The sequence below is a fragment of the Ictidomys tridecemlineatus genome, chromosome 4 (assembly GCF_052094955.1).
Source record: "Ictidomys tridecemlineatus isolate mIctTri1 chromosome 4, mIctTri1.hap1, whole genome shotgun sequence".
NCBI classification, from domain to species: Eukaryota; Metazoa; Chordata; class Mammalia; order Rodentia; family Sciuridae; genus Ictidomys; species Ictidomys tridecemlineatus.
The window spans coordinates 187,077,901-187,091,574 of NC_135480.1; the positions used below are offsets into that span (position 1 = coordinate 187,077,901).

Here is a 13,674-nt window from a genome sequence, read left to right on the forward strand (position 1 = left end):
GGTGGGTGAGCCACGGGAAGAGTGAAAGGCAGGCACACGAACAGAAAAACAGGGCCGAGGGGCTGGGATTGTGGCTCAGAGGTAGAGCGCTCGCCTAGCATGCATGAGGCGCTGGGTTCAATCCTAAGCACCACATAAAAATAAAGATATTTTATCTATCTATAACTAAAAAAGTAAACATTAAAAAAAAAGAAAAGCAGGGCTGATGAACAAGCCAACAGACTAATTTCAATTAAGTGGTATTAGTGAATATTATGGTTAATTGAAATTTTTTCTAAATTTGTAGGTTTTATTATATGAGATTTCAAAATATTTTTCTCTTGCCAATATAAAACTCAGTAGTCTAAAAGAGTTCACGGTGCTAAATAACACTAGTGCCGCTACTAGGACTAGTACCAGTGACATTCCAAATCCATCCCGTGCCCCAGCGCATTTTCCAATACGGTTGGAAGTGACTTTAGATGGTAACTTATGTACACAAATGTACATATTCTTTTTGGCCTGACCAGCTGCATACAGAGGTTCCCTGCAGGGTCCGGTGACATTCTGCTTGGTATGCAAGACGGATGGACAGAGAGAAAGTAATCAGACAGTGGTAGCTAGATAGAGTGCTTGGGGCAAAGATGCTTCCTCCCTCTCTGGGCAGGACGTGGGTGCCACTGAAAGGGACAGGGAGGGGAGATGCCCTGTGAAGCCAGGTTCCAAGGAAGTTACTGTGACAGGAGCAGAGAAGGAGTAGGATGCGGGAGGCAAGAAGACGTGGGTGGGTGAAGCTCGTGACTGGGGAGGAGGAGCAGAAGCCAAAGCCCTGAGGCAGGGGGCAGGGGGCAGGGGGACACCAAGGAGAGTATCCCTCTCCTCCAGGAACCACAGTGGCCAGTATGGTCTGGTCTGTGCCCGTGACCCTGGGGAAAGATGCCAGACGTCTGAGAACCGTAAATACAACAGGCATCACAAACAAAGCCTCAGGAGAGGTCATTTCTCTGAAGATCAGAAATGAGAAATGGGAGGGCTTCCACGAAAGGAAGACAGGGCACGACGCCCTCCTGCACCTGGCTCGAGATTTGCGTTGGAGGTGGAAGAAACAAGACGAGAGACTAGATGAGGATGGTGAAAGAAAGACAGGAGCAGAGGAAGACCAACGTTTCCGGCAGGTGGGGGGGGGGGGCTTAGAGGCAGTGCCTCCCTCAGCCAGGTGCAGGGGAAGACGGAGAGCCCAGGTAGGGCACGCGGTTGACATGTAAATGGGCAAAACCCAGCAAAGGACAGGCAAGGCTCAGGGACGCAAAAGCACTTCCCTGGCTGGTGCCCCAAGAAGACAGACGGACACAGGTCCTGGATCTCAGGGGCTGACACTCGAGAGGGCAGGGGCCACAGGAACTGGGATTGCTTAACTTGGAGAACAGGAGCCGGAGCCCTCAGGTGGATCTGGAAAGATGCCACACCTGTGGCTCCAGGGGACTGAGGCAGGAAGGAACCTGTACACCAGGTCAACATCAAGGTGACATCCAGCAGTCCTGAAGGACAGTTGCCCTCGGTGTCCATGGGGGATTGCCTGTAACACCCACCACTGCAGACACCACGTCTACAGCACTCCCGTCCCTTACGTCAAATGGCACGGTATTTGCACGCAACCGATGCACATCTTCTCACAGACCCTAAATCATCTCTAGTTAACCTGTAATACCAAATGCAACGCAGAAGGCACAGAAACAGCTGTGACACTGTATTGTTGGTGGAATAACAAGAAGGAAAACAGTTGGGACGTGTTTGGGTAGAGATGCAGCAACCCTCACAGGCCTGACTGCACACTGGACATGCAGGTGGTCAGCTGGGTCCGTGGAGGCAGAACCTATGGACAGAACGGGCCCACTGCCCTGGCTGCCCTGACACCCAAGTGTCCAGAAGAGGGTGCGGCCATGCTGCAGGGGAGCTTCCCATCAATGGTGGGGTCCTCCGGCCCTGGGGGCCTGGATGTTAGTGCCACTGAAGGAGGAGATTCCCAAGGTCCCTCTCAATGCAGGGAGGTTCTGAAATAAAAAGTGACACCTGCCCCAGACCTGGCGGAAGAAGTCAGGCTGGGGGGGGGTGGGAATAAGCAGAGACTTCTTTGTCTTTAAGCAGCAGTGTTCTCAGGAGGGGTGTCCGTGTTGGTGACATGATAAAGTAAGAGCAAGGTCTTCTGAACACAGCCCCAACTTGCTCTGGGCCGAGTTTCCCGGGGCTTGGGCTCGGCAAGGCAGGTTTTCTGCTGGGTCTGGGTGGGGCGTGGGAGGTGGGGTCCCTTTCGCTATTATGGCCAGGAGGAAAGCTGACTTCTCTGTAGAATCTGTTCTTCCCCTGGAATCGAGGAAAGGATCGAGAATGGCTGGTAGAGCCGTGGGGACAGCAGCCATGAACAGCCTGCTTGGGCCCAAAGCAAACTGCCAAGGCCTCAGAGCCCCAGCGTAAACTGTGGCGCTGTGAATGCGGAACAGGCGGAGTGAGTCATGTGTGAGGTGCGAGGACCGGCTGTGCTGCTCTGGGTGGAGAGCCAGAGCCCAACCACTCTTTTCCTCTCTTGCTTCTTTGTCTTTAAGCAAGTACAGAACATTACACTTAATGCTTCCTCTTCAAAGAAACCCTCCTCGCCGCCTGTGGTATTATTCATCTGATTTCTCTGACAGAATGCTTCTTTTTGCCTCTTAACACAAATGTGCTGTGGAAAACATGTCAAACTCTTCTTAAACATTTTGCAAATACTCAGTGAAGGAACCAACACAGCTCTTCTCACCAAGTACAGACCAGCCTGCCCTCCTTGCCTGGGGCAGCGGAGGGTCCCCCGGCTCTCAGGAAAGCTGGTGGCCTCTGGAGCCCCAGCAGAGAGGCTTCCCACGGCAGGAAGAGGTCCCCTGGCTAGCTGAGGTGAGGGGTGCTGGTTTCCCCAGTTTCCGGGCCTCCTGTAACACATCTACTCGCACCCAGGGTCCTCGCCCCTGGCAAAACCCCAGCAGGAAGGCTGTCATTAAATCACCCTACTTTTAATATTTAGATGCAAAATAAAAAGTGTTCTTGGAAGAGAGCTCATACAGGGTCTCAGAGAGGCGTTTCAGAGAATCAGGGTGTTCTGCGCAGGGGTGGGCAGGGCCAGAACTCACTGAAGTCAACAGGCCTGAGGAAGTGAGTGTTCATTAATTTTCATAAACATAAATGTCAACAGCCCTTGTGGCTGGTGGCACCCCTGCTGGGCCATGATGGCCTAGGTGTACTACAATTCCACAGAATGCAGACCAGTGGGAAAATCTGATGTAGGACGTGCAGCTGCCTGGGCTTCCCTGAACCCTGCGACAGTTCTCCAAAGCAGCAGAGCCCCATAGTGTGACCATGGAGGCTGATAAGGTGCCAGAGCCCAGCTGGTGCCCGAAGGCAAAGCTCTGTCTGATGTGATTCCACATTTCCCCCTCCATGGTCAGCGGAGGATGCGAGGTGTGCTGCGGGACACAGGACCTTGGAGCAGCCACAAGCCACTCTTGTGAAGAAGAGTGGCATCTCTCCTGCACAGGCCCGCCCCACACAGTGAAGTGACAGAGGGAGCTGGGCCATAAGGCGCCCAGAGGCCACCTGGTTCCATAGCCAAGCAGCCAGGTGAGAGGTAGGAAGAGCTCCAGTGGCAAGCCAGCAGCTAGTCCCCAACTTAAAGGTCACTTGTGTTTGAGAAGTGCCTTTTCTACTTGGAGACATTCTGGGAGTTCACTCCACATTCAATGAATAATAGAAAAAAGTTTCAGTCTAGAGTACGATCAATGGCACTTCCGGTGACAAATGGAGTGGGCTACATATGTGCCGTCCCATGTGAGAGCCATTCCCTACACGAGGCTTGACAGAGCATTTAAAATGTGGCCTCTGTGACAGAGGCACTGAATGCTGACATTTTACCTTGAATGTCCATAGCTGGTGGCTACCCCAGTGGGCAGTGAAGGTCAGGGTGCTCTATGATCCCCCATGGGGGCTGCAAACCACAGCAGGAAGCTCTGGCGCGGGGAGGGCACGTGGGTTCCCGTGAGCCCTCAGGCAGTTCCCTACACCCGCTTCTCCTTCGGCCAAGCAGCGGAGCCCGGAGCCCACAGAGGAGTCACACTGGCTCTGGTCACGCACACCTGTCCTCCTGCCTGTACTTCTAGGTTTGCTTGTGGTTTGCAAAGCCACAAGGGTCACCAAAGGAACTCATGCCCATTCTCGGCGGCTTCCACAATCATTTCAAGAAAAGCACCATCAAGCTCAGGCCACAAGGAAATGATGACCGTAGGGATGATTTAACCAGAGGCGTTGAGAAGGAAGACAAGCGGGAGACCAGACCACGTTTGCTGTGGGTGGGGTAGAGGAGAGGCAGCCTTCCCGCACGGGAGTGGGAAGGAGATCTGCAGTTCACCTGCGAGTGTCTGGGCGCCATCAGGATGTGCCTAGTGCCCTAAGCCTCCAGCTTCAGTGACAAGCATGGACAGATTAACACGGAGCCCGCTTGCTAACCCTCTGCTGTGAGGGGGAGGCACCGCCTCTCTGTATTTTGGTCATAGGCTGGGGCTTAAGAGAATGGACACCTAAAGACTAAAGTTCATTTCCTACCAGTGCCTTCTTTCCCATCATACTTTAAACTAAAAAGTCATTTAATTTATGACCCCTGACTTGTCTACTTCAAAAATGACTTAAGAGGGCTGAGGTGGTTGCTCAGTGGTAGAGCACTTGCCTACTATGTGTGAGGCCCTGGGTTTGATCATCGACACCACATAAAAATAAAGTTATTGTGTCCACCTATAACCGAAAATATTAACAAACAAACAGAAAATGACTTAAGAGAGCTCTCCCTAAAAATGTACAGATAGATAGCACTGTATAAGAAAGGTAAGGAAGGAATAGAAGGGGCTCCATCAAAAACCTGGGCTAAGGGAAGTGAATGCAAGTGAGCATAACACATAGCTCTGAGCTTCCTGGTAAGCAAGGCAAAAAGGGAACTAAGGGTTAGCCACGTGTTACTGAATAACAAAGAATTCAAGCCAATCTTCTAGAAGAGACATACGTTTCCTGGCCTTATCAATGAAGGGACTTTGTCACATTAAAAAAGAGTGGGAAATAGAGGGATTTAGAACAAACTGTCCTTGACAAAATTTGACAATCAGGGATGTTCTATCTAGCATGTTTTTTTCCTTCTTACTATTAAACATGAAAAGAAAACAAAATCCCTCAGGGTGTACTCTTGTTCTAAGAAGGCTCTCAGCACTTTCCCAGTGATTCGTAATCACAGCGAAGCTCAAACAGTCTAAAGAAGCTGTAGTTGATACAGCCCTGGAGTCTTCCCCCGCAACATGGAACAATTTAAAATGAGCTTTGCTCATGAACTAGAGGGGACTGCGAGAGACCGACGGGTACATGGAGAGTCGGTCTCAGTCACAGATGAAAAGCAGTGTGAGCACCACACCCGGGCCCAGAGGTGGCCTCCCTGTGCAGACAGGCCGCTCTGACTTGTGTTCTCATCCTGGCAGAGAGCAGCCTCGGGAGCTGGCTGCGGGCACCAGCTCTCAAGGCCCCTTGGACCTGAGCAAATGCCTCAATGGACAGCCAAGAAGCAGATACGGGAAGAGGAAAGGCCACAGGTTCTTACTCTCGGTGTGGGCTGCGGTTCTGAGAAACTTCGGAATCGCTGTCTTTGGGGGACAGGGAGCCCTTGTAGGTGTAGAACACGTCTTCAGTTTCCGTGATGTACGTCATCTCATTCGCCAAGTTATCAGCAGAGGAGTGGCGGGGCTTCCTGATCTCGTGCCGGAGCCGAGGACTTCGCCTGGGTGGGGAGAGGTTAAGTTCAAAGCGCTGAAAACAAATTCGACACAGAGAATTTGGCCAGGCATAATGATGGGGATCATGTGCTGGCCTTGCTAAGGAGGCCTGGGCTGACGCTGCTACCAAGTCAGAGCCGGGTAGCTTATTCCTGTTGACCTAGCGTCAAGACGGCATACTAGGTGCCAATCAAAATTTTTCTCGCCAATTTGAACAACGTAAATAAAAAGTTTAGGAGCCAAAGTGAATTTCTTGGCAAAACGCAAACCTTGTTTCCTTTACATACATCCTTTTGTGTGAATTTCACTTGATCCCAGAAGGGAATGTTTGCTTTTCAAACTACATCCTTTATTAGCCACATGTGGGGAGATGGATGTCCAAGTGCTGCCTTACTCTCCAACAGCAGCAGTGACCAAGTGACCTTAGGCAAGTCCCCTGTACCTTGGGGCCTTCCCTGCACTTACGGCTCCTAAGAATGAGCCAATTGAAGACACTTTCTCAGAACACTGGGTCAGCACCTGGGCACCTGCGGCAGGTCGTCCTGGGCATGCTCTCTTCCCTCACGGGGTTTCCATGTTCCCTCTCTCTGCTAGCTATTTCTCCTAGGGACTGTCTGGACCCCCATGACTTGCCATCTCCCCGAGTCCAAACAATCAATAGTGCTGTGTCCTATGACTCTCTTAGGAGAGGGCCTATAATTAGCATCAAGAGCTCCAGGGCACGAGGGTGGCAATATCCAGCCCGGCTGTTCTGGATCCCACCCAGGGCTCTCTGGTTCCTGGTGCTGCTGCCAGAGAGAGTTCCAGATAAAGGAAGCTGCTACTTTATAGAGCATAAATGTATCTCTTTAGAATCCTGGAAGATAAAAACATTGTAAACCTTGGAAACCAAGAAGCAAATCTATTCATCAGATCCTGATTTCTGATTATCTTCACTCTGCTCAGGGCATCTGGCGCCCGGCAGAGGGTCCTTCCCAGCAGGCCCTGCAGACAGCCTCTCTCCCTGGCTCTGTCCCAGTTTCCCTTTGTCCTCGGAGATCCTGGCTCAGGGACTCACAGGCTCTCCTGTCTTAAAGCCACACTGTTAATTCCAAGTGGAGCTGGGGCAAGACTTCCCTGCCTGCTTCCCGTTTTGCTGACGCCTCCTCTCTGCAGACAGGCACAAAAATGGGATGGTATCTTTGGGGCCATTATAATAATATAACAGTCACAGAAAAATTCTACCTGGCTCTATTTAAATAAACTCATATACAGCAAACTTAAGAAAATTGCTTGTATGAATATAAAATGACTACTTGTGGTAATTTTCATGACCCTTACCTAGAAGGAAAACTGAGGTCAGAGAGGTAAAAAAATAAACTTAAATTAGCAGAAGAGCTAAGCTCTGCATTTGGGTCTTCCAGCTGCAAACCCAAATGGCCACATCCTTACTTTTTACTCCTTTGCTCCAGAGCTAGGGATGGAACCCAGAGCCCTGTGCACGTTGGCAAGGGCCCTTCCACCAGTCACACCCCCATCCGCTCACATCTCCCTCCTTTTTAGCTGTTGCACGCTTAAAAGTTAGCAGCCCCCCACCAAGGGGGTGTTTGCGGCTGTTGCTGAGGGTCACACAGCCTCACTTCACTTACATCACATATTTTCATCGACTATTTCCAAAGTTTACTTTGTGTGATATTAACAGGAAATGTAAGGCTAAATAAAGTTACTTGTGCTTCTTCACCACAGGACTTCTCAGAGCATTTAATACATTAACGCACACTACAACTGTTAAGAAGGCATTTCCGCAGGTGACAGCTTCCAAATTTATTAAGATTGAATGTGTTTTTTAAAAAAACACAGTTGAATAGGAGGAATAACTTCCAATGTTCTAGTATAGTGGGATCACTGTGGTTGACAGCAACTGTATACTGCAAGGTGAGTAGGAAAGAGGATTTTGAATGTTCCCAACTCAAAGAAGTGATAAGTATTTGAGGTGATGGATATATCCATTACCCTGATCTGGTCATTACACATTGTACACCTGGGCCAGAACATCACACTGTACCCCATAAGATGTGCGGTTAATGTTAATTTAAACATTTAAAAAATTTTTAAAGAACATTTCAACATTATATACTATGGAAATGTTCAGCTAGGCTTGTAGACTTCAGGAAAACAGTTATCTCTACAACAGCCCAAAATGCACACAGAGACTCTGACTGCAGGCCATCTGTGTTTAGGAATTTATAAGCAGAGAGAGAGCGTGTGTCTGTTGGTGGGTGGCACAAAGGAGGACATACCAGTTGGGGGTGATAGGAGGGGACCGGGAAGGCAGGCTCTTGGTTTCTAGATGCTCCACTGATAAGGACCTCCGCATGGCAGGGTTCCACACCATTCCTCCAATCACCTTTTTGCAATATTGGTTATTTACAGACCTGAAAAATCAGACACAGGTTCACTTTCCCCACTGACACTGTCAGCAAGAAAGCACAGCACATGTGACATGGATCAGAGTCTTCCCACACTCCTGCCCATTCGGACGGCTGCTCAACCCTAGATGACACCAACCAGGTTCTCAGGAGCAGAGCTGGAGAAACTGTCCTTAGGAAGGTCCTTTCCACCCTGGCTTTTCCTTATGGTATTTCTTTTGGTAAAAATGTGTTCATGGTTCTACTACTTTAAGCTACATGGTTGCTTCCAGGATATAACCAAACCTTACCAGATTAGAAGGAATGCCAGGATAGCACGCAGAAACACAGTTCAAGCAACTTCGAGGGATTCTCACTTTACGCACATTGGCAGGAGTGAAAATATTAACCATCCCTCCGGATGCTCTTTTGTCACCCTGGCTGGCCGAAGCTGTCCCTGTAAATCACTGGTAACTGACAGAGAACCTAAGGATATACTAAGAAAGTACAATTTCACCCATGTTTTTTGAAGGTTACATCTGAATCTTATTTATACCTAGAGAATTTAAATCTTGGAGCATGGATTATTTGAGAGAATAGCCTGAAGTTCATTTAGGGCTAACGCTTTTGGTTCTGGTATTGTGAACGTTCAACTAAGTTCTAATGTCTTAGGAAAACATTCTACATATTTCCTTGTGGCCTAAAACCAACCCATCAATAAAAACAAAGAGAGACAAAACCAAACTCCCCTTAGAATGTCAAATATTAATTCACAATAATAAAGGCCAATTGCCCCGATGGAAATGTTCACGGGGGCATCTCGAGGAGAACCTTCCCTCTGAGGTTGGTCTACATCAGAAACCACGTGACCATTAAAACAAGGGGAACCAGCTGCACGGGTCCCAGGATTAACGTATCAAATTCCCAAAGCCCGAGTCATGGGTTAACGGGCCGACGAGTGTTCCCTTGTCCTGTAAGCTTGGAAAATCCCAGGATGCAAATGTGCAGATTTATGTCTAGGCGTGGGCAACCACGTCACCTTTCTAAGCCTTGGTTTCCCCATCTGTGAAGTGGATGGAGGTGACAAGAGCGGAAAGGCACAGCACGCTGAAGCCGGTCCTGGGGTGAAGGAGTGCTGACTCGTGCCCCAGCTCACCAACCCCCAGGCCCCGAGGGACCCCTTGGTGACTAAAGATGGCTGGTAGTTCTTTGACTCTTTGCCCTTTGCTGCCCGGGACAGCTTTAATTGACAAAGGCACTTGCCAGTTCCAGGCCTCAGCCCTGGGAGGACTGGCTGGTTCTGCCTTTGGCTCTTGGAGCTTTGAGCCTCCAAAGAAGAAATTCAACTGCCCAGCTGTAGAGTCTACCTGAAGAGGCTAAGGAGACTGGGTGGGTCCAGCCTGTCAATCATTCCACCACACACCAGGCACGGGTTGAGCAAGTAGTTCAAAAGACACCAAGCCTTGGAGAGAAACTGTCTTGGACCCTCCAGACAAGCCCAGCCACCAGCTCTGACATTCTTGTCTATATCACGTGGAGCAGAAGAGTCTTCTAAGATCCTTGAATTCCTACCCCACAGCATCTTAAAATACAATAGAATGGTTGCTTAAAGCCACCAAAATAGACACAGTTTATTACATAACAGCAGATCACGAGAACCCAGCCCCCTGGCTGAGGAGTACGTTTTGTAGAGGAAGAAACTGAAGCACCAAACTAAAATCCCAGTGGCCCAGGGAGGATTTAAACCTGGCTGCTCAGCCCTGGGACACATGCTGTCTAGGCCCTCACGATGACACCTCGCATCTGGCCTGGACGGTCAGGCCCCACCTAAGTCAATACAATGTACCAGGACATTCTGACTGAATAGAATTGCTGTATTCTAATTAACTCATAAATAACGTCACAACAGTTTTCAGAGGTCACAAATTCACACAGTCCCAAACTAAAACCATCTCAGTGACCTTCCTACAGAGCAAGATCACCTGCTATTCCAAAGCAGGGTCACTGGTGGTCACACCACATGCTTTCACTCTCCAGTATCTTCTTATGCTAAGTAACTTGGTCACGAGAGCTGATTTTCCACTTCTTGGTCAGATGCCTTCATTTGCAGAACTGCACTGTCACAGCACCTCACTGAAACCTTCTCGGAGCTTAATGTCACTGGGCTTCTGGGCACACTCAAGAAACTATTTTGTCTTACAGAATCAAGGGCCACCAAGTGCTGCTGTTGTGCCAGCTGGGTTCCTGGGAGCTTCTCCTTAATGATATTGGGCCCTGGGGCTCAGAGTTACTTCCTCCGTGGAAGCCCTAGCGATGACGGCAGGACCCAGTGAGTGCCCAGCGTGGGGCCCACCGTCATGCAGCTGCAGGGGTTTCTAGACCTGGCTGCCAGACAGCAGCAGAAGATGAGCACCCTGCGGACAGTGGGGTTGCCTCTGGTGCCCAGCTTCTGTGCTGGCCTGGGTGCAACTCTCACCCTAGGGGCCCTGCTAGCTAGAGGGGCCATGCAGGAAATTAGGCTTGGGCTTCCATGTGGCATGCTAAGTGTGCACTGGCTTGACACCTAGAAGCACCACCAATAAATTATTCTCAAGACTTATTCAGGGTTAGCTACTGAGAGTAAAATACTAGACAGTAGTGTAGGAGCTAAAAACTTTATATGTGCTCTTGGATCATGGGAAGCCAAGAGAGCGCTTTTGGTAATGAGTGGCATCCCTGATACTAAATCTGCCACTTACTGAATCTGTTCCCAATGACTTCAGACAAGGGGAAAATCCTAAAACACCCGATGCAGTTCCACGCCACGTAACGAATCCGACGTGAGCCTCATTTAGAAACAGCCACATAACAAATCACAGAAACTCAGAGAACCAAAGAATGATTTAGAAATTCTAAGAATAACTTGGTAAACAATTTCTGCTGCCTCTTAATACTTAGAACAAAGAAATAAAACACAAAACTGCATGGTTATTTTTAGAGACTAAATACGTTTTAATCTAAATTTAAAATTTTAAATATACATATGAATCACACGTAAATCTCCCTTACTTTACTACTCATTAAATATTATGAATACGATTCCCATGGATGATAATACCTCTCTCATAGGACAGCTGTCAGAATATAATTAAATGTGTGCCTGGCACAAAGTCAACGCTAGGTAACTGTCAACTGTAATTACTAATATTTTGTAATTTATAAAATATATTCCAAGGCCACCTGACTCTGGAAACCTTTTCTTCTGTTCACTCATCTTCGTGAAGCACCTGAAGGGACTAATGTTCTGTGGAGAGGCTGCTAAGTGGCCTCAGTGGGAATGTCCAACATGCTGCACCAGGATGACCCTCGGAGCTATTTTACGAGACAGGGTGCAGGGGCAGCTGCACCCCTGGTTGCTTGGGAGCTCTGAGGACAGCAGAGCTGAGGGACCAGAAACAAACGCTGAGAATATGCCACACCTGGGCGTGTGCAGGGACACTGCCACCCCCAGGAACTCTTCAGCCAGGGTTCAGGATCAGTGCCTCGGCTCAAGGTCACAACATTCCCTCCTCGGCCCAAGGACATCGACTACCCAGTGGTGACTAGCCTTCTAGGGTGGACGCTGCCCCTAAAATAAAAACATACTCACTTTTTGGGGTTCCTGGAGCCCAGAGTCCAGTACTGAGGCAGAACATTCTTTTCCTGAGGTAGTAACTTCTTTGCCTGAAAGAACGTATGGTGCTCGACACAGGATTTCCACAAGTTTTTGCAAGACCGGTAATTTAGCATGTTGAAGGCCACGATATGTTCCCTGGATTCTGTCTGGGAGGAAGAACAAGAGATTTCATCTGCATCGATGAAGGCCTTGGGAGTGCTTTAGCCACTCTGGGGGCAACCGGGAAAGATGCAAGGGACAGTGTCACGGAACGTTCCAGAGCAGGACTGTTCACCCTCGTTGTGCATCAGTGGTAAAGGCCACAACCCACTCCTCATGGGCAGGCCCTCAGCAACACTCGTTTCAAGCCTGCTTACATTTCGAGGTTGGATCTATTTGGGGCCACCGTCCAACATGCTCCTTTGAAAATTCAGCTCTGTGAACATCTCTGTTCTGAAGAAACACCCTCTGCCCTACCAGACAGCAGCAGCTTCGTAACCTGGCGGTTTCTCCACCGCTTCCCACAGGGCTCAGAGAGAAGCCTAGTACGGCGACACGATGAGCATTTTCATGCCCTGCTCTGCCTTCATTCTGCGTGGGTCCAGGTTTTCTGGTTTCTCGTGCATTTTGGAGTCGTGCTGGGGGGTCAGCTGGCCCAGATTCTTGCCCTCATTTGCTCTGAGCCCCAGTGCTCCCTTTCTAAGGGTTCTCTGCTAGGTGGGGCCATTTTAAGGACATATTATCTTTGAAAAAATTGGGAAATGGGTATGATGACAGCAGATGGCATGTATGAGTCACAACAAGACTGTGTGGTGTGGAAAGTGCAGGCATCCCAGACTCCTAACGATCTGTTCCAATTCCAGCACCCCCAACCCCGGCAGTGGGAGCCTCAGCTTCCTCACCTCTAAACCTGCTTCTCCCTGTGGCAAAGCAAACAGTTATCTAGGGTTTTATCAGCCTCCTCCCGGAAGACATGGACACAAGCCACCAAGCTCTCAACACACCAAGGGAAGGAAGTGGCCCTGCAGACGTTTTCTGCAACTCTGCGTGGGCCCTGGAGGCTGCGCTGACCATGCCCTTTCATTTCATCCTCCCCGTCCCCGAGAAGAGGGCTTTATTTATTTATTTCAGGCTGGGGAGGTTACAGCCCTGCCCAGCTGGAGAGGGAAAGAGGTGCAACCTGAACCCACCACCTCTGACTTCAGAGCAAGTACATTCTCCAACCAGAGAAGCAGACGCCTAGGGAGAGCACTGCTGGACCCTCCGGACCCAGAGCCACGGTGCTCTTTTGTCCCTGTTACATAGGTGGCCATCAGCCCCCTACCCCTGAAGAACTAAGGGCTGAGGTCACTTCAAAACACAGGAAAACAGTGCAGACACAACTCACCTGTTTTTGTCGCTGATGTATGAAGAACTTTTTCCTTTTGAAAGAAATTTTGAGAATGTTCACCCTGCAGAAAGTCAGACAGAACACAAAAAACTAAACAAAATGCAAAATCACACACACACCGGGGATCAGCCAGTGGTAGCCGACCCCCTTCAGTATGTGTCCTTTAGTCCACGGTCCTGACGCGGGGGGCTCCCGGCTCCCTGGAGAGCACTTCACCATGAGCAGCGGCCGTCCATCACCTCCACCAGACACCAAGGAGCCGACTGAGCTGGGTCTCGCACGGAGCCGCTGGACTGTGATGTAGCTTTCAAGTAACAAGCACGGATGGGCCATGCGCTCTCACTGCTGTGAGCTTCTTTTGTGACACTACAGCCCTGCAGAGCTGGTGGACACGTGGGGAAGACAGCTGAGGGCAGTGCAGAGCAGCAGCAGACAGGCCTGGGTCAGCATCCCAGC

The 13,674-nt window shown here is 49.7% G+C and overlaps 1 protein-coding gene across 4 annotated transcripts in view; it reads right to left on the minus strand.

Annotated features, from left to right (window-relative positions):
- Ptpn3 (protein tyrosine phosphatase non-receptor type 3) overlaps nt 1-13,674 on the minus strand; it is a 109,085-nt gene that overhangs the window by 33,458 nt on the left and 61,953 nt on the right. For all 4 annotated transcript variants that reach the window (XM_078047933.1, XM_078047931.1, XM_078047930.1 and 1 more), the window contains 4 exons: nt 13,216-13,279; nt 11,823-11,995; nt 8,087-8,221; nt 5,636-5,812 (listed from right to left, as the gene is read on the minus strand). In XM_078047933.1, coding sequence (XP_077904059.1) covers nt 5,636-5,812; nt 8,087-8,221; nt 11,823-11,995; nt 13,216-13,279 — 549 coding nt within the window. The remainder of the gene's footprint in view (nt 1-5,635; nt 5,813-8,086; nt 8,222-11,822; nt 11,996-13,215; nt 13,280-13,674) is intronic.